Below are 20,811 nucleotides of genomic sequence, written 5' to 3'. Positions count from 1 at the left end.
CCACGGATTTCAATCCAGCCTTTCCCCCTCAGCGGCGTGTGCCGCGGCGAGGATCCGAATCTAGGTGCAAATGGCCTCGTACTACTGAAAGGAGCGGCGGGCCCGGAGGAGATGAGATGACCCAGGCTGGGTGGGACGGGGCGCATGGCCCAGGCCAGAGTCAGGCTTTATTATTAGTGTGGGGCTGTGAAAATGGAGTAGACAGAGTGAGTCTGGATTGCTTCCTAACTGGGCAGGCAGGGAGCTCTGCCAATAAGCCAGCTGCCCTGCTGTTTAAAGCGACACCTACCCTGATTTTCCTTTTGCAAGGGGTGTGTGGGGGTGGGGGGGGGATCAGGAGCTCCCCCCCAGACAGGTGAGCCTGGAGACATGTTTCTCTCCTCCCAGAGGCCGGGGGGAGGGACTAGACAGGGAGGCTGAGCAGTAACATGACACATAAAGGGATGGGGGAGAAAGCGCTGGAGAGCAGAGGGAGAAAGGAGGCTCCTGTGTGGGGCAGGGACGCAGGCACCGGAGCTCCCAGGCTTGTGGGAAGCCTCATTAGGAGACAGAGAAAGAAGGGGGGGGGAATCAATCAGCCAGGGGTGGGGGGCAGGGGCGCGAGCTCCTTTCTAAGGCTAGGGGAGAGCAGAGGGGTTAGGAGGTGACCAGCCAGTGCAAAAGCTTTGCCCCCTCCCATCATCCCCCCCCCCGCCCTCTCTCCAGCTAGGAGCTGCCCGGTGCATTTCTCTCTTCCCCACCCGGCTGCTTTGCCCCCTCCCGCTTCGAGATGCCCAATTTCTCCGGGAACTGGAAGATGAAGCACTCGGAGAACTTCGAGGAGCTGCTGAAAGCGTTGGGTGAGTCAGTGGGAGCTCTGCCCCCCCCCCCCCCCGGATCCCTGAGCACTGGGGCCAGCCCGGGCCGGGGGGGGCGGGGGGGGAATAGCAGATGACTCAGGGTGAGACCAGCCAGCTGCTCGACATGAACCCGGCATCACCCCGTGGGGCAGGGAGCGCTGGCTCCGTGGAGACCATCCATCCCCGGGCTCTCGGAGGGGTGCTGGAAACTGACCCTCCGGGGCCGCCTTCTGGTCTCACTCACGCGTGCCTAAATCCGGAGTCACTCCACTCCCGGCTGCTTCGGTTGGCCTCAGTGGAGCTGCTCTGGGTGTACCTGAGCCCGGGGGTAAATCTCCTGGACGGAATTGCTCTGGGTGGGCACCAGGAGTCACGGTATTGCTCTGGAGTTACACGGGCGAACCGGAGATCAGGATCCGGCCCCACGGTGGAAGCGAAGGGAGCCTGGCGCTGGATTAGACCGAACCTCAGGGGTGACTGGGAGCTACAATGGGCCTGATTCTCCTGGCAAACTGGTGTAAGTCTTATCTCTTGAAAAACCACTGGGGAGTGAGTGGAGAATTGGCCCAGTGGCTAATGTAGCGGGGACTAAACTGTCTGATGGGGGCAGGGAGTTTTTTTCCTTCTCTTCCCCTCCTTTTTCCTGGTTCTGTTCTTTAGCCTCCCTTGCCAGTGCCCTTCTCACCCCAAGCCCCCTCTCCTGTCTGATCTACCAGGGAGCAGCAGGAGACAGTCAGGTTAGGACTGGCCCTGTTGCACATCATCCCGTTGGGAAGCGGCTGGGAATCAAACCGCAATTCTCCCCCATGGGAGGTAGAGCCTAGTGCTCCCTTCTGGCCGTTTGCTGCCACGCATGGGTGCAGGGTGCTCTGCCCAGCGCCCTGGGGAGGGTCTGTCCGGCCTCAGCTCTGATCCCCAGCCGGCTCCCCCTCCCCTGTGCACCCCGTCAGCACTGGGGGCAGGGCGGGGAGGAAGATGGGACTTTCCAGCCAGCCCCACATATCTGCAGAGGAAGTGAGTAAACGCTGAGCCTGCGAGGGAGTGACGCACTCTCGGATGGGCTCGTGAGGGACTCAGCCTGTGACTTCGGGAGCGTTTGGCTCCGTGCCTCAGTTTCCCCATCTAACAAGACTGCTCCCTAGAGGGGGTTGTGAGGCAAAACGAATCGGTGCTTCAATTCTGCAGAAAGGGGTGTGGTAAAAAAACCTGCAGGGAGGGGGTGACTGGGTGGCCTGGTCTGGATCCAGCGTTCAGGGGGTGCTGGGATCTGGGATCCTGGCAAGGCTCATTAGCCCCCTTGTTATATCTGTGAAGTTTCAGTTGGGGTCGCAACTGCTCCTCCCCTCTAAAGTTTAGGGGCTCCAAGGGGATGGCGGGGGGGGGGGAGTGGGCTGCTCCCACTGCATGCCCCCTGCCACCATAGACAATACCCTGCCTGCTTGTTGGTTGTTATAGACTCAGAGACTTTAAGGTCAGAAGGGACCATCATGATCATCTAGTCTGACCTCCTGCCCATCACAGGCCACAGACCCTCGCCCATCCTCTCCTGTAACGGGGGGATTGTAGGGACTGTGTGTGTGATCGGGGACACCCTGCCGTGGGAGACAGGTAGGGAGAGCACCTGTAACAAACAAGCAGGAGCCAATGTGAAAACCCCTTTAGATAACGATCTATAATCCGCCCCCCATGCTGAAAAAGGGTTCCTGATAAATTAGAGACGTGGTCAGACCAGCCTAAATTACTAACAAGGCTCAGCCCTTCTAATCACAGATCTCCCCGGGCTTTACAAAGACACCTTAGTATGGCTATCCCCATTTTACAGATGGGGGAAACTGAGGCACGGATGGGAGGCTTGCCTAAGAGTCACACAGCTCATCAGCAGCCAAGTTGGGAAGAAAACACAGACCTCCTGCCGTCCGCTCACTGCACCATGCTTTCCTCACAGAGCCAGGAGCAGAACCTAGGAGTCCTGACACCCAGACCCTTGTTTGAACTGCTGCTCCATGCTATTTTCCCTCCATCCATGCTTAATTTGTGCAGGGGCTGAGCCCGACACCTCTGGGCCTGGCAGTTCACAGCCCCGACACCTCTGGGCCTGGCAGTTCAGAGCCCCGGCACCTCTGGGCCTGGCAGTTCAGAGCCCCGGCACCTCTGGGCTGGGCAGTTCACAGCCCTGGCACCTCTGGGCCTGGCAGTTCAGAGCCCGGCACTGCTGTGCTTGTTGCATCAGTTATGAATGTAAAACAATTCCTTGCATCCCGGCCCCCGTTCTATTACAATTAAGCCCTGCCCTGCGCCTCTGACCTTTCCCCAAAGCCCCTGTGTGCTCTTTAGCTCTGGGGCGGCTGGGGCCGGTCACCCCCCGTCGATTGCAGAAAGCTCTGGTCTTTCTCTGACCACCAAACCTGAGCAATGTTCGGGCGGCCCAGGCTGCTCGCTGGGGTGTGTTGAGATACGGGCTGTAGCTCTTGGCACCGGCTCGGGCCTCCGTTGTTGGATGCCGTTTGGGAACCCGCCTGTGTCCCGGCAGAGTTGCTGTGGACTGTGTTATGACTAACCTTTCACAACCAGCACGAGCCTCCCCCGTGGCGATCTCGCCTGCCCCGGCCGAGGCGCTGGCGCTGCACAGAGAGGGCTTTGGGCTCCTCGTCCTCCTCCCTCCCGGCTTTTTCTTGCAAACAACGTGGAAACCACAACAGGGCTGGCCGGGCCTTGGTGGAAGGGCCCCGGTGGGGACGCCTTGTTATCTCCCCATGAGCTGTGCGGAGAGCTCCGGGGTGGCTGCTGGGGGCAGTCCCTTGGGGTACGTCTACACAGCGAAGAACAACCTGTGGCTGGCCCGAGCAAACCGTCTCCACTGGAGCTTGAGTTCTTGGACCCTCCCAGCTCGCAGGGTCCTGGGCCCCACGCCCCAACCCCAGCCCAGATGTGAAACTGCCCCACCGACCGAGTCAGCTGGCACGGGCCAGCCGCGGGTGCCTCGTTCCTGTGTAGACAGACCCTCTGTTTGCTTGGCAGTGAAGGGTCTAGGCCAGGGGTGGGCAAACGTTTTGGGCCGAGGGCCACATCTGGGTATGGAAATTGTATGGCGGGCCATGAATGCTCACAAAATTGGGGTGCGGGGGGATGGTGAGGGTTCCAGCTAGGGGGACGGGCTCTGGGGATGAGGGGTTGGGCTGCAGGAGGGTGCTCTGGGCTGGGACCAAGGGGTTCGGAGGGCAGGAGGGGGATCAGGGCTGGGGCAGGGGGTTGGGGCATGGGAGGGGGTTGGGGTGCAGGCTCCGGGCGGTGTAGAAGCAGCGGCATGTTCCCTTTCCGGCTCCTACATGGAGGCATGGCCAGGCAACTCTGCATGCTGCCCTGTCCGCAGGCGCCGCCTCTGCAGATCTCATTGGCTGTGGTTCTCGGCCAATGGGAGCTCTGGGCGCGGCGCTTGGGGTGGGGGCAGCATGCAGAGTCCCTTGGCTGCCCCTACGTGTAGGAGCCAGAGGGGGGACATGCCACTGCTTCCAGGAGCTGCGCGGAGTCACGGTACGCACGGAGCTGGGCAAGCCCTGGACCCTGCTCCCCGGCAGATGCTCGAGGGCCAGATTAAAACGTCTGAAGGGCCGGATGTGGCCCCCGGGCCGTAGTTTGCCCACCCCTGGTCTAAGCAGATTGGCCTAGAAGATAGCACACTGGGCTGGTGTTTAGGAGACCTGATTTCTAGTCATGCCTCCGTAAGTGGCCTGGTGGGTGACCTTGGGCAAATCATGTCTCCTCTCCATGCCTCAGTTTCCCCCTCTGTAAAATGGGGCTAATGATGCTTATCTCCTTTGCAAAGTGGTTGGTGAGCTGTGGCTGAAACGTGCGAGTGGATGGTAAGGAGTTCTTAAGTGGCTGTGCTAACAGGTTCCCAGTATATCTTTGCTCTTTGAAAAGCCCCTTCTACGAGGCAACGGCTGGTCACGTGAGAGGGGGCCCCGGTGTTTTCGCTTTGTCGGCCACGCTAAAGGTGCCGCTGCTGCTGGTGGGGTCGGCTGTGGTTGTTGGACCCAGGAGTTCTGGAACTAAAAGGTGTGAGATTCTACTGGTGGCACTAAACGTCTGTTAGCTGAAAACCTGCATCAGAGCGTAGGGATAAACCTGTCCAGGTGATCCAGCCACTGGTGACCAAGGAGCACGGCACATTAGCATGGGTGATACAACGCATCCCACCCCGGGCACTTACGGGCACGTCTGTCTCCACTGCACTCAAAGGGTGTGACTCACCTGGGTCAGCTGAGGTGGGCTCATGGCGCTTGGGCTGAGGGCTATAATACCGCAGCGTAGGCATTTGGGGTCTGACTGGAGCCTGGGCTCTGAGACCCTGGGCGGGGAAACCGAGCGTCTACACTGCAGTTTTGAGCCCCACCGCCCGAGCCCCGTGGGGAGCACGTGCAAGCTAATTGCTTGTGCAAGGTGTGGGGGTGGGAGTAGGTGGGGGGCAGGAAGAGGATTCTTAAAGAGACAGGCCCCCCTTCCTCCAAAAAAATCTGTGCTGGGAGTGGCTGTGATCCAGGCTGCTGCAACCGGGCAGGAGATGCCAAGCTGTGCGTGAAGCCAACCCGGCTTAGGGGGGGTCCCCCCAGAAGGAAACAATTAGTGAGGAAAGATCTGGGCTCCTGGTGTCACCTGGGAATTTAAAGTTGGGGAAACCCCTTGCTCCAGGGCCAGTGAGGTCTCAAGCGCCTTCCACCGGGATCAGGCCCCTCGAAGGTGAAATGGCCCCGGGGTGTAAGAAAATGCCTTTCGGGTCAGATTTCCTAGCGCTAAGCGTTCAGGAGCTTCTACTGGGGAACAATGGAGAATACTCCCCTTCCCCGCATTGGAGAACAAGGAAAAAATCCCCTCCTCCTCCCTCCCTCCACTACTGGAGAACAATGGAGAGACCCCCTCCCCCCACCGAGGACAAAGGAAAATGCTCTCCCCCCTCACTATTGAGAACAATGGGAGCTGCTGGGTTCTGGGAAGTCAGTGACCAGCCTGGCTAGATTCCTCCCAAACCCTCACCAGGCAGTGGGGCGAAACACCCCCCATTTGCCAGCGCTCGCTTGCTCTCCCCTCCGCTTGACCCTTTCTAAGTGAAATGAGAAGTGAGTGGAGCAGAATATTTTCCAGGTTAGAGGATATGTAACAAATACTTCAGTATAATTATCACTTACTTATGTTTCACTTGGTTTTCTCCCCCCCAACCCCCCTTCCCTGTCTCCGAATCAGCGACGCTGGAACTCACAGGCGCTGGAGAAACCTTAGCAGAAATATAAATCTGCCAGCTGATGGAGTAAATCTTGGGCTTTCCCACAAAAGCAACAGGGGTCCCGACTTTTATCAGGCATGGGATTTCACTGGCATCTTAGCAGCATTAAGCGAAGTTATCCTTTCTTGGCCTTTCTTTTTTTTCGGGGGGACTGGCCGGCTATAAAGGGGAAGGGACACTCAAGATAATGAGCCATGAAATTTAAAGATCGGACTTGCTTCCCCAGGCTCATGCTGTTTTACCTTTTGCATTTGGCTAAGTTTAGGTAGTTGAACTTGGTTTGTTGGTTTCCTCCTTCCTTTGTTTCTAGTCGCTTTCGCTTCCTAAAGTAGTAAAACACTGTTGTGTGAGGGTCTCTGAGGCAGCCGGGGGAATGTGTAAATGTAGCTAACTCTGGGATTTATTAGGATCATTACTTGTAATACACGAGGTCAAGATTTTGAAAAGTCACAATTGCTTGTTTGTTTGTTTGTTCAATCTCGGTGCCCAGTTGGGGGGGAAGAGGGGCGCTAAAGCACCTGGGCCAACTCCGAGAGTTTGAAAATCATGAGGCAGGACTCCAAAACTAATGAGATTGCCAGAAACATTCGTGAGATTTTTAAAACCGATAATCTTTGCTTTCTGGTGTCGGAGCTTTTAGGGTAATGTTCACTTTCTTTTTTCAAGCTTCTTTCTCTACGCATGAGGGCGAGAACCTTTTTAAAAAATGAAAGCGGAGGTCTTCCCATGACTCCAGGAGCTGGGGCTTCAAGCAGAACACCTATGGTTGTGCTGCTCATGATAAAAACCACAAGGGTTGGTCACGCTGCTGAAGAGACCTGATCTCCCTCCCCCACCCCCACACATGCAGAGTGAGCAGTTCTTGCTGCAAATCATTTAACTGGGATCTCACATCTGGGTTTGAATTCACCCAGAAGTGTAGGCAGCTCACCCCCACCGACTTGTAACTTGTTCAGTCCAGCTGCAGAGCAGAATAGAAAACCTCTAATTATTGAGGGAGACCAGTCTCTGGCTGAGCTGAACTGTCTCAGAGAGGCACATAGGAATGACCAGATTGGGCCAAACCAGTGCATCCATCTAGCCCAGCACCGGCAGCTGCAAAGAAAACTCTGCTGGACATCCCTGGGATAACCTACCCACAGAGAAACTTCCCTCCCTGATGCCTGAGGATGGATATCCAAAGCTTCCTCTTTTAAATCCTCCCCATTATAACTCCAGATGTTGTCATTATCCATATACGCGCCCAGTCCTCTTCTGAATACTGCTCAGCCATTGGCCTCGGCAGCACGTTGTGGCAATGAGTTCCACAGGCACGAGCGTGGGTCATGTGGCATTGCCGAGAGGCACATGGATTGTCTGGTTTCTGCCCCCTGGAAATGATGGGGGCGCGGACACAAACCAAACATCTCGGGAGCTACAGCTCAGAAGCCAGCCCTGAATTTCCTTGCTCCAGGGAGAGAGGCTGGCACCCTTACCCCGAGCCCCTAACCCGGTGCCCCAGCACAATAGTGGAATGCAATGGGAACAATGACCTATGCACGAGGTTTGGGCAGCTTCCAGGGCATTGCATTGCTCAGAGACAGGCCCGTATTGTGAGGAGATGGGAATGCCGAAAAATGGGGCGGGGGGGTCTATTCTTCCGGCAGCGCTCGCGTCTTGACTCCTGGGGCGTCAGACTAGGAGAAGAAACATCCAAGAATTTGAACTGTGGCCTTGTGCACCCAAAGGTCAGCCCTGCTTCTCCCCCGAGCGCTCTCTGACTAGCCGGGGAACAATGCAGCTGTTCCCGTGAGCCAGGCCTCCTGTTCCGTGCAACCCGGATCTTTGCAGGCCCCCGAGCGGGATTCCGGGCAGCGGTAGCGTGACCGTGGTTGGAGTAAACCAGACAATAACGGGGCCAGCAACGGGGCTGGGATTTGCAGCTCCGTTGCGTCCCGGGCGGCTCAGCGAGGCGCTGCGAAGACGTTGGCTCGGTCTGTAGCTGAGTGCAGACGGAGCAATAACCACTCGGGGTGGATGGAGTCCGGCAGCAGCAGGGAGAATGACGTCCCACGGCAAGCGAGCGCCAACGAGAAAATGGCGGGGGGCAGATTTTTAGGGGCTGCGCTGTTGCCTCTGCGTCGTGACTTTGGCTTCCTTCTCCAAGACTCAAGCAGGCGGTGCAGCGGTCAGTTGGGGGCAAAGCTGCCCACTCCACCCTCCAGCAGCCTTCGTTTGCAAGAATGACCCACGCGCCACGGGCTAAATTTTACATGAGGAGTCCCCCGATGTCTCTGGGCCACAGAATCTCACACAGGCTGGAGCTGACCAGCTGGGTGCCTGGGGGAAAGCCACTGAATTCCTCACTTCCCCCAGCTGTAACATGCAGCTAATCAACCTCCCCCCGGCCCGGGGCTGTCTTGTCAGAGGGTGAGCTCTCTGGGGCAGGGATCGGCTCTTGCTCTGTTGGTGCAGCCATGGCATAATGGAGCCCTGGTTACGGGCAGATATGTCACCACGATAAACCCATCACCTGCCTGCTTTGGTCCTGCTTTGAGCAGGGGGTTGGACTAGATACCTCCTGAGGTCCCTTCCAACCCTGATCTTCTATGATTCTATGCTTCTCCCCCTCTGCTTCCCGTATCACTGACCGTCTCTTCCCCTGCAAGATCAGAGGGACATTAGGCCCATCTCTCAGGGATGGTCAGCAGGCAGGTCAGGCTGACCAGTCAATATATAGCAGCTCCGTCTTTGCACTGATAAAGGCTGGTCTTGTGGTGGAAGGCCCTGGCCCGGGACTCAGGAGACCTGGGTTCTGTTCTCAGCTCTGCCCTAGATTCTCTGTGCGACCCTCAGCAAGTCACTGTATTCTGATGTGCCTCAGTTTCCCTCATCTGTAAAATGAGAATAAGCCTTCTCTTACTCTGGTTTCTCTTCAGAACGGCGTGGTGTAGTGGAGAGAGCTGGGGCTCAGGAGAGTGGGATTCTGTTCCCTTCTCTGTGACCGGCCTGCTGGGTGGGCCACTTTGGCCCTCCGGGCCTCAGTTTCCCCAGCTGTAAAATGGAGCTAATGACACTGACTTCCCTTGTCAAGCGCTTTGAGATCTATGGATGGAAAGCTTTATAGACGAGCTAGGGGGAGTTGTGCGTGTTGTTATTTTGTCTTTGGTGCAGGGGCTGTCTCTTGCAGTGTGTCTGTGCAGCGCCCGGCACCATGGGGCTCGGACCTTGACCGAGGCCTCTTAGGCACGACTCTACTAGCAATAATAAAGAGTTTACCCAGCCCTAGCATGGAGCATCTTGCTGGCTGGATTGCTGGGATCCGTGTCTCCGGGATGCACCCTCCCTTATTTTTCCTTATTCAGCAAATTTATCCCTTGAACAGCCAAGCCCTGAGAGGAAATAATGGGAAGGAATTTAAACCGCCGGTGCTGCTTTGCAGCTGGGGTTATTCTATCTCCGCAGCACGAGGCTCTGTCATGGAAAGTCAGGGCTCCGATCCTGCCCTAAGAAGCCTCACAACCGGGGAATAATGAGCAGATCGGTAGCAACCTGTCGCTGCCGTGTGTACCCAGCGGTCTTATACCTCACACGGCTTCCTTCCCGGGGCGTGTCTACCCCCGACTTGGGCAGTGCAGCGGTGGGTGTACGGGAGTAGCCTGCTTGTGCTAAGAGGGGAACTAAGTACCTAGATTTAGCATAACCTTTCTGAGAGGCAGGGTGAAGAGTGGGTTCTGTTCCGACCTACCCATTTTCCTGTGGATCTGACTGTTCTGGAGATGATCCAACACCCTCCTTTGCCTGTCTAATGTCTTCGTCACCCAAGAGAAATTCTCTTTCCAGCCATAACAAGCTTTTATCCATGGATCTCACAGCGGTTTCCTAGCATTAAACTTCCCAGCGGCCTGGGGAGGTTCCTAGCATCGTTACTGCTGCTCTACAGCTGGCAGAGGGGAAATCGAGGCACGGAGAGGGAAAAGGGACTCGCCCAAGGCCATGCAATGAGTCAGTGGCAGAGATGGGATTAGCACTCAGAGCTCTGGCCCCAGCTGATGGTTTCGCTCCTCATTTGACGCCAACTGTTCCTCGCTCCCCACACCCCCTTAGCCACAGCTAGCAATGCAGGGGTCTAAGTAACACAGAGGATATTCTAGGCTGCTCACAAGACCTTCCATCTACCGCAGCCCGAGGGTCGGTGGCACTGATCTGATTTACACCGGCTGGCGATCTGTCTCTATCTTGCCCGCGCTCACCCCTGGCCCAAGAAGCAGGGGGAGGGACAATCGCCCTCTTTAACCCCTCAAGCATCAGCATCATCTGTCTTCTCCAGCAGTGTCACATGGTTCCTGTGTCTCATGCTGCCCCCTCCCTCCCCCAAACTATTCGTGACTCAGCATCCGGAGCAGACTGTCGGATCAGACCCTCTCTCCCCCCACGCCTGGTGACAAAGGACCAGCTGCCAGCCAGCCAGGGGCAAGGGGCAATCTATCCCGAGGCTGGTGCTGCATTCTCCAGCGGGTTGCCCCAGCCCAAAGAGAAACGCAGCCTCTTGGAGGCGTCTGGAGTGGGGCCAGCTCCCGGAGCAGGGGCGCCGGTGTGGGCGGTGCGCATCTTGCGCTCGGAGAAGCTGGATCTAGTCCTGTCATCGGCTGCAGGCTGTGTGTGTACAGGGGGAGATTCTACATTCCCAAGCCTGCCCGCCCCCATCCCATTCTCCATCTGGGGTCAGGAGTCCCGGGGACCGGGGGGAAGTCTAGGGACCTAGCTGAGGTCCTCTTCGGTGCATCTGTTAAGTGGGTTTTGTGCTGGTGGGAGCCCCCATGTCGGCAGCTCTGGAGTCCTCGGTTACTCACTGTAATAAGGGGGGCAAAGGCAGAAACTGCATGGCTTTTCCCCAGCTCCCAGCTCTGCGAAGCCCCCATCCATCTGCCGAGGCAGCTAACAAGGGGATGGTACCATTCTTAGCAGGCCCAGGGACACTTGAGGAACTGAGCTGAGACCCAGCAAACTTGCTTCATGTAGGTCACTAGTTCTCATCTCTTCTGTACCTACCCCCCCCCACCCCATCTAGCTGGCATCCCCCTTCTCCTTAGCCATGGGGGAAGAGCAGGTGGGTTGTGACCCCCTGACACCATGTGTTCTGCCCCCCAGGGGCTGAGATCCCCTGACCCAGGCTGCAATCCCACACGTTCATGTCACATGGCCCACAGGGCTGAGACCCAGCGAACTCGCTTCATGCAGCCCCCCGGAGGCAGGATGTGAGAGGACGCCCGTGATGTTCTAGGGAGCGCCTTAACTCCTAGCACCGAGATGCGAACCGGAGCGTCTCTGATCCCGTCTGCGTTTAATGGGCACCCCCACGGTGCGGCCCAATGCCCTGCCCCAGCATATACTGGGCTCAGGGCAAGATCCGGGACCGATTCTCCAGGGGACAGCCTCTGTCCTGGTGACCCGAAGTCCTGGTCAGGCTAGAGGGGGCTGTTACCCAGAGGTTACAACAGTGTCCGTCTCCTAGATCTCCAGACACAGTGAGCCTGGTTCTCAATCAGAATCACACCCCTCTGGTGGCGTACGGGGGCTGCAAAGCAGGTGATGCCTTGAGACTCCCCTCTGCACTGGGGGTCTGCCCCGCTTGTGTGGCGCTTGTGCAAAGGCCTTGCAGCCCCCTGGGTTCAGGGGCTAGTTCTCAGCCTTTGGCGTGGTTTCTATGCTCAGGAGAGGCCCCAGGGCTGGAAGAGCAGGGAGGGATGCGGGCCAGAATTGAGGGGCATCGGCAGAGCTGTAGGGGGGAGCCCAAGACTGGAAGAGCAGGGTGGGGGTTGAGAGTCACAATGGAGGGACACATAGATGCAGACTACGGTGATGGAAGGGGTTTTCCTGCCTGCTCGAGCGATGGTAGCTAGGTTGACAGAAGCATTCTTCTATTGACCTTGCTGTGTCTACACTAGGGGTTACGTAGGTCGACCTAAGTTTTGAGTGTAGATCAGGCCTGAGTCTCATGTTATCACAGGACTCCGGGGGCTGGGGATTTAAGAAGAGCTACAACTATCCGGAGACTTGGCAATGCCATAACACAGGTCACAGAATCTCAGCCAGTGTCTGCCCCATAGCCCTATCTGCTGCGGGGAATTCAAGTGGATTAACCAAAGGTGGACATTTAAACCAGATTAAGCCCCGCTGTAGACACTCTCATTCAGAATAAAAGCAGCCTTAATTTGGGTTAGTTTAATTCACTTCCAAAGCGCAGAATTATCCTGGACTAAAATCACATTTATTCTGGACTAGGAGCTCTATTCCGGTCCATTTCCCTGTGCAGACAAGCCCTGGACATGCAAAGAGGCTGTTGCATTGGGGAAGGAGCACTGAGGCCCCTTTGCTGTACTCTGCTGACTTCACTCATACCCATTTTAAGGCCCCTTTAGCTGGTTTAAGAGGCCTTGGTGTAACCAAGAATCAGGCCCTTATTTTTGTAGGGTGCCCAGGGTTAGAGACCTGTTTTATCCAAGGTGCTAAGCCCCTGCAGCTCGATGTACATCACAAAATCAGGCCCTGGGTGTCTCAGGCTCAGCCCTCAATGTAAGAGGATGCTTCTGAAAATCCTTGACCGCTCTCTGCCTCAGTTTCCCCCATCTGTAAAATGGGGATGGTGCTATTTCCCTACCTCGCAGGGCTTAAAGGGTTAATGTAATCATGTCTGGAAAGTGCTTTGAAGATGGAAAAGTGCTCGGGTTTTTGTCCTGGACGTTAGTCTTAGTTCTGGGGCGTGGCTTCATTGTACACGAGCCCAGAGGCGCTAGGGGGCACTGTGCAGCAGGGAGGCGGGTGGGTGACTCAGTAGGGGGCACTCTTCCCTATGTCTCAGTGCTGACCCCAACTCCCCGCTTGATGCTAGGGGGCGCTGGGCTACTACAGGTTCCATGGTGCAGATGAGATGTAAAACAAGACCCTTAGTGCTTCTGGCTACTCATATCCAATAGCCCTTTTCACAAGCCCTGTTGTCAAATTCCAGTCGTGGTGGCTGTACCGGCTTCCCTAAAATTACCCCTGGAGTTTTGTTGAGGTGGAATATTTTCCTTCACTTCCACTGAATTGCTGTGAAGCATAGCGTTGCTGTGAGCTGCCAAAGTGTTGACATGGCCCACCCCAGAAGTGGCTGCATTTCCGTGCGGGTTGAGTGCATGCTGTTAAATAGCTGCCATGTTCCACCCCAGACATGGCCCCAGCGCACCGGCGAGTGAAGCAATCCAAGTATATCCATTACCCTGAGATCATGCAGGATAAAAGATGAACTGTTACATGCCAGAATTGTTATTTTTATGACCTAACATCATGAAGCAATTTTTACAAGAAGAGTAACCTTACCACGCCCTTAATGAAATCACAGCAATCTCTGTTTGCATCAAGTAATCAATGAGCCCCAAAATAAAATAAAGTAAAAATTGGCAGCCTCTAGAACTTGGAACAACTTCAGGTTTCAAAAGAGCCTTTTCAGAAACAATAAAACATTCCCAGAGGGAGAGATCATTACTTCCCTTCTTCCCCTCTGAGAGTCACTTAACCTCTCTGGGCTGGGTTCACGCCGATGTAGAATCCCAGCTGTTAGAAGGGCTGGGTGGATTTATGGTCGGATGGCTTGGCTTGACCCAGATGTAACAGCCACACGCCCTAGCTCTTAGCATCCAGTAGATTCAAAGCATTTCACAAAGGAGGTCAGTTTCATTATCCCCCTTTTATACCTGGGGAAACTGAGGCATGGAGCGGAACAGGGACGCACCCAGTGACGGAGCCAGGAACAGAGCCCAAGTCTGCTGTTTTTCAGGCCAGTGTGCTACCCACTAGGCCATGCTGCATCGCCTGTGTGAATTAGCAGTGACTCCATTGATGTGGATGGTGTTTACATGGATAAAGTGTAGGCATGGCCTTAGGTCAGGGGTGGGCAAACTTTTTGGCCCGAGGGCCACATCGGGGTGCGAAACTGTATGGAGGGCCGGGTAGAGAAGGCTGTGCCTCCCCAAACAGCCTGGCCCCCGCCCCCTGACTGCCCCCCTCAGAACCACCGACCCATCCAACCCCCCCGATCCTTGTCCCCTTACCGCCCCCTCCTGGGACCCCATACCTAAAACCGGCCCCCCCAGGACCCCACCCCCTATCCAACCCTCCTGCTCCCTGTCCCGACTGCCCTGACCCCTATCCACACCCCCGCCCCCTGACAGGCCCCCCGGGACCCTACACCTATCCAACTCCCCCTGTTCCCCATCCCCTGACTGCCCCAACCCCTATCCACACCCCTGCCCCCTGACAGGCCCCCCGGGACTCCCACATCTATCCAACCGCCCCCTGCTCCCTGTCCCTTGACTGCCCCCCCGGGATCCCCTGTCCCTTATCCAACCCCCCTGCTCCCCACCCCCCGCCCCCTTACCATGCAGCTCAGAGCAGCAGGAGCTCACAGCCCCACCGCCCGGCCAGAGCCAGCCACGCTGCCCACATGGTGTGTGGCTGCAGGGGAGGGGGGACAGCAGGGGAGGGGCCAGGGGCTAGTCTCCCCGACCAGGAGCTCAAGGGCCGGGCACGACGGTCCTGCAGGCCAGATGTGGCCCACCTCTGCCTTAGCTTCTGTTTTAGGAATGGCTAATAGAAGTTTGAATCACTGGCTAGTGGATTGTTAGGCAAATAAAGAGAACCCCAGCACCGATCTGTTACTAACCCCTCGATCTGCAGCACAGTCCCGGGCTACCGCACACGTTTCCCCGGCATCCTGCAAGCTGCAGAGAGGAGCTGCCTGGGTTCCCACTGCCAGCTCTGCCCGGCGTGCTAACAAAGCCCTCATTCTCCCACGGTGCAGGGTGTCCCCAGAGGAAGGTGACATCTCTCTGTCTAGGACTAGATCCCCCTTGTTGTCTTTGTCAGAATGGGAGTCTTCTCACGTTTCCCCCTCTCCAGCTCTTGTGCAGATTAAGTAACGTGGCGGCAAGAATTCTGTCTCCCACCACATTTCCCGCCCCCCCATGCCACCTTTCCTCAGATTTCTACTGTCACACACCTGCTGTTGTGTATGTTGCCATTGTCCCTTATTAGAGAGAACTGGGACTGATCAACATTGTCTCATAAACCCTCTACTGCTACTGGGGATTCTCCTTTAGTGCAGGTGTCTCAGGAGCATTTGAGTTCTGTCCCCACTTGCTATTTGCATTACAGTTGCTCCTAGAAGCCCCAGGGGCTGCACAGACAAAGACGGCTCCTGCCCCAAGGAGTTCAGTCTTAACAGACAAGGAAGAATTATGAGTCTTATTTTTACAGATGGGGGAAACTGAGGCACGGAGCAAGTTGCTCAGCGTTAGTTGGTGTCAGCGGTGGGAACTGAACATTCATGTCCTGAGTCCCAGTCCAGTGCTTTGACCCCCTAGCCCAACTTATCTCTGCTATGCCTGAAAGATGTGAAGCTGGGAGGCCGCCCTTGGTGGGCGGGCCTGTCCAACTTTCCTGGTAAGGCCCTGGACTAGGGGGGCCTGACGCCGTCTTGTTTGCAGGCGTCAACGTGATGCTGAGGAAGATCGCAGTGGCCGCGGCTTCCAAGCCGGCCGTGGAGATCAAGCAAGACGGCGAGACCTTCTATATCAAGACCTCCACCACGGTGCGCACCACCGAGATCAACTTCAAGATCGGGGAAGAGTTTGAGGAGCAGACCGTGGACGGGCGCCCCTGCAAGGTAGGGGGAGCTGCTCCGGGCAGCAGGGGCTGCATGGCCCCTGCTTTTTGGAGCTAAGTCCCCTTTATTTTATCTGGGGGTGGGGGTGGGGGGAAAGCAGAGAGATCCCTGGACAGCTCAGGCCTTGGTTGAGGGGCTGATCCTACCCCCATGGAAGTCCCTGGCGAGACCCCCATGAGTCCAGTGGGGCGCCCAGCTGCCACTGTTTTGCTCCTGCTAATGGGGAGGGGATAAATAGTCCCTTGGGTGTCCTCTTGGACGGTGGTGTAGGAATACCCGTGGGAAGTGATGAGTCACAAGATGGCATCCCAGAAGTCAGGGAAGCTCAGGCCTGAGCCTGTAGCATGAGGGTCAAGTTCTTCGCCAGGGCCCAGCTTTTGTTGCTTCTGTTAATGGGGTGCGGTGAAATAGTCCCTCTGGTAACTGTGCTGATGGGGCAGGGATACCTCGTGGGGAGTGCTGAGTCATAAGAGGGCATCCCACCTCCTCAGAAGAGGGCTGAGCCTGTCCCATAAAGGCCATGTCCTCTACAACCGCTCAGCCTTTGCCTCTGCTAACGAGGAGGGGTAAAATAGTCCCTCGGAGAGCCGTGGCGGTGGCGTAGGGATCCCCGGTTAGGAGTGACACGTCACAAGATGGTGTCCCGGCGGAGGATAAAAGCGCCGCCCCGGGAGCGTGATGGGTCACGAGCTGGCGCTGTAGAAGCCCCAGCATAAGCCCACGAGGCCTCCTTGTGCCACGTCCCATGATCCTCCTAGCTCCTGTCTCCAGGCGGTGGAGCCGCTAAGATATATCTGAGCAAACTTCCCTCCTTAATCAATATGGGGGAGACCCTTCTGAGCCTGGCCGATTCCTGTTGATATTCACCTCCTCCCGCTTGTCGTACGCAAAGACCCTGCCAGGACAAATACGACAGGGGTTTCCCCATTGTGTCCCAGCTTGGCTTCTTTCTTAGGGATGCTGAGGCTTGCCGGGTGGCTGCCCCGTCTCTGGCTGGGAGGTCCGGGCAGGTTTTCATCACATAACCCCCCACGCAGTCGTGGGGGAGCTCTACCTGCTCTTGGTGTATGCCCCTGATCAAAGTGTCTTAAAGGGGCAGCTTACTCAGTGTGACACATACACAACCCTGAACTCCAAGTCATGCTGTGTGACACCCCTCGGGTCCCGGTCTCCAACTCGGTGCGACACACACACACACACACAACAAGGGTCAGACACATACACCCATATCTGGACTCTGACTCACAATGTGTGACACACACACATAGACACAATCTGGATTGCAGTCACTTGGTGTGACGACACCCTCCCCCCCCCCACGGACTAAGCGTCACATAGACAGACAGACAGACACACACATCTGGACTCCGACTCACTAGGTGTGACACACACCCACTGGATTGCAGTCGCTCGCTGTGACACACACACGCACTCCTGCCTCTGCAGCTAGCAGCCCGTTCCCTCCCCCTGAAGGGGCGAGGGCTCCTTTCTTCCTCGCCATCCCATCCCATCCCGCCCCCCAGTGCCCCTCCGGGTGACGGATGAGTCCACACAACTGTCAGGCTGCATTAGAGTGTGGAACAAATTGCCAGCTTCTCTCTTGTCGAGGGCTGGGCCTGTCTAGTGCGTGATGGATGAGCCTTGGCTGCCGCTGGGCTAGTAGGGGCATGGCGGGGGCTTTGTGATTTAAAATGCGGTTGCATTGATCTTCTCCTTCCTTTCTTCCTTCCAGAGCCTGGCCAAATGGGAAAGTGAGAACAAAATGGTCTGTGAACAAAGGTTGCTGAAGGGGGAAGGGCCCAAGACCGGCTGGTCCCGGGAAATGACCAACGATGGAGAACTCATTCTGGTAGGCTGGCCTCTGCACGCAAAGGGTTAAACGCCCCCCCCCCCACCCACACACCCCCCCCCGTTGCTGTGAACCCCCTTTGCTTTCTGGCACAGGGTGGTTAAGCGCCAGCTGCGAATGCAAGAGTTGCCCGGGGAGTGAATGCCCCTGTCTACACTACAGCTGCAACAGTGTTTTGTAACCAGCTTGTGACGCTCTCCTCTGAGCGGTGGCCATCTGGGTCACCTGTGTTTGTGGGTCGGCTGCCTGACTGGTGCATTCTGGGACAGCCTGGGCAATGCTCCCATAGTGCCTCAGGAGAGCATGCCCAGGGCACTTGCATGGCCTGAAGCAATGCATTCTGGGAAGAAGGAGGCCCAACCCAACTGGTTGTACTGGGAGAGGATCCTCCCTACACTGCAAACAACCAGTGTGCTGAACTGGCCAGGGCTTTCCAACAACTCCCCGCCCAGAGATTCCATCCCAGGGGGTCACGTTGAGCCCAGTGCAGGCTGGGACAGGACTTTGGAAGAGGGGCAGGGCCTGACTCCAGTGCCTTGCACCTTGTGCAGTGGTTTACACCCGCACCCCCCCCAGCCGGCACTGGTGCAAATGGCTGCCCGAGGTGCAGGGTGTGTGTGCTGGGGGAAGGGGCTTACATTGCAGTGTAGACGTACCCTCAGTGACCGAGCCCTGAGCAGTCGTCTCTGGGGTCTGCTCCCTTTGTTCATTTCCCCTCTTGCTGTTCCAGACCATGACAGCCGACGACGTGGTCTGCACGCGGATCTACGTCAGGGAGTGAGACGCCCCCCTGAGCAGCGGAGGGTACTCCTGGCACCGCCCCCTTCCCGCTTGCCAATTGCAGCCTCTCCGCCGACCTTCAGTAACCACTCCGCCGGACTCCAGAGTATCCCGTTTACATGATGCAGGCCAGCGGCACCGCTCCACTTCATATTCCACTATCAGCCAGTCTCCTCCCCTCTCTGCCCGCTCCTCCCACAGCCTCTCTTTGCCCATGCAGCCCACAGAGCAATGTGAACTCCTCCCAGCCCTTCGTCCAAGTGGGTGACACAGAGGGTCACCATGTATCCACCCCCACCTTGGCTAGAGGTGACGCTAACGAAGCTGTCACTCCCAGCCACAGGGGGTTTGCCTGATTTGCGCCAGGATGGGGAAGGGGCCCTCTCTCAGCCAGTTCACGATGGGCCCTGGAGAATGCTCACCTTGGAGATGACCCTGAGCCAAACCCCGCTTTCCATCAGCTTCGGTGGGCTTTGTATCAGGCCCATGTCCTGAGCAAACCTGGCGGTGCCTTGAAGTTGCGGGAATCGGGATGTGAATTAGCAGCCCAGGACTTAACGGTCACTTCTGCTTTGTCACTTCCGGCCGATTTTTGTGCCCCTGGAGTATGAGCCGGGTTAAGACAATGAGGGCCACTCCACACTGATTTAGCCCCCAGCTGCCGAAATGCTTGGCAGTTCTGAGACACATCTGCATTTCCAGGTGCTGTCTCCCCAAGGCCTGATTCTGGGTTATTCCATTCCTGCACGTGGAGCCAGGATGTGGGGGAATGGGTTAAGGTGGCTTTGCCCTCCGCGTATTCCGGTGCTGTGCCCAGCCCACGGTGTACGTTATTGTCCTCTGCCCCCATGGCCTCCCGAATGTAGGGAGTACCTGTAGTGCACTGCACGCTGGCAACGCCCCCAATTTCCTCTTTTCTGGGAGCAGGGCTGGTGGAGAGCCCTTACCCCAGCTCCACATCGGCCAGGGAGGCCCACTGACAGTTGTACTGGTTTAACTAGAGGCGTGAATTTAAACCGGCACAAACCCATTAGTGCATGCTTTTCAACCGGAATAAGAGCATCCACACGCAGGGGTTTGCCCTGGTTAAAGTGAACTGGTTTTAAAACCGATTTCCTTTCAACTGGTGCAACTTTCCTGCGTAGACAAGATCTTTGTTCCCGTGGGACAAACAGCTTAGCAGCAGTGCACTGAGGAGATCAGTTTCCCTTCTAGAGTGGGGCTGAAGCTACTTATAGGGCAGAACCCAAAGGCACCTGGGTTGTACTTGAACTGTGGGCAGATGGAGCACTGATTCTCATCCCCACCCCTTTATTTGCCCTCTCTCTGGATGGAATTTACCCCTGTGCGCAAAGCCTATGTGTAACCACCCTGATGCCGCACAATGCTTTGTCCTCCTGTAATAGGAAACGCCCACCCCAAAGGTTCAGGTATCCCAGTCCTGGGTTCAGTTCCCACACTTGACCAGTTTAGGGTGATCAATACCAGGAGCTGCATGGGATGGTTTTTTTTTTTCCCCATGTGAAAAATATCAACAAACACAACATTTCAGGTTTTCATTAAAAAAAAGAATCATTTTTTCAATAAAACCTCAAATGTTTGAACCATTTTTTTTCACAAACATTTCCATTGCATTGAAAAGCCCTTACCCACGGCGGATGGGGAATGGCCCGATGGGCACATTTCAGGGATCTCTTGTGGTTTATCAGAGGGGTAGCCGTGTTAGTCTGAATCTGTAAAAAGCAACAGAGGGTCCTGTGGCACCTTTAGGACTAACAGAAGTATTTGGAGCATAAGCTTTCGTGGGTAAGAACCTCACTTCTTCAGATGTCAAAATAGATTTCCATTCCATACGGCTAAATGCAGTGCCTTGCATGTTGTCAAGTATCAGAGGGGTAGCCGTGTTAGTCATCTGAAGAAGTGAGGTTCTTACCCACGAAAGCTTATGCTCCCAATACTTCTGTTAGTCTTAAAGGTGCCACAGGACCCTCTGTTGCTTTTTGGGGTTTATATGCATCACCAAAACACCATTCAAAAGGGAGCGTCAGGGAGTGAATTGGTGCATTGCCTTTGAGCTGGCCTTGTCTTCAGAGGTACATTACACCGGGGGGCAGTGATTTTAGCTTGCCTCTGCTTTGGGCACAAGAAGGGTTGGGGTGGTTTTTTTTTTGGTTGTGGTCAAGAAATGGCCTTTTTTCATGGGCAATTTGAGTGAAAAATCATTCATTTAAATTTTCCCCCCCGTGTTACAGTGGAATCCCTAATTGATGAACTAATTTGAGACAGAGGAGTCCATAAAATTGAAAAGTTCATAAAATCGAGCCTCTCCAAATGACAGTCCTGTCTGTACGACGTGTAAATTACAGGGTGGTACAATGCA

General features: G+C 56.0%; 1 protein-coding gene across 1 annotated transcript; it reads left to right on the top strand.

The window, feature by feature from the left end:
- Window positions 1-444: 444 nt before the first annotated feature.
- CRABP2 (cellular retinoic acid binding protein 2) lies at window positions 445-20,208 on the top strand. The gene is made up of 4 exons (XM_034756640.1): window positions 445-839; window positions 15,624-15,802; window positions 17,535-17,651; window positions 18,382-20,208. Exons 1-4 carry the CDS (start codon window positions 770-772, stop codon window positions 18,430-18,432), a joined length of 417 nt encoding a protein of 138 aa, XP_034612531.1. The 5' UTR covers window positions 445-769; the 3' UTR covers window positions 18,433-20,208.
- Window positions 20,209-20,811: the final 603 nt, after the last annotated feature.

This window comes from Trachemys scripta, chromosome 24 (genome assembly GCF_013100865.1).
Source record: "Trachemys scripta elegans isolate TJP31775 chromosome 24, CAS_Tse_1.0, whole genome shotgun sequence".
Taxonomy (NCBI): Eukaryota; Metazoa; Chordata; order Testudines; family Emydidae; genus Trachemys; species Trachemys scripta.
Note: the sequence above shows the minus strand (reverse complement) of the source record. Positions and strands in the feature narration are given on the sequence as shown.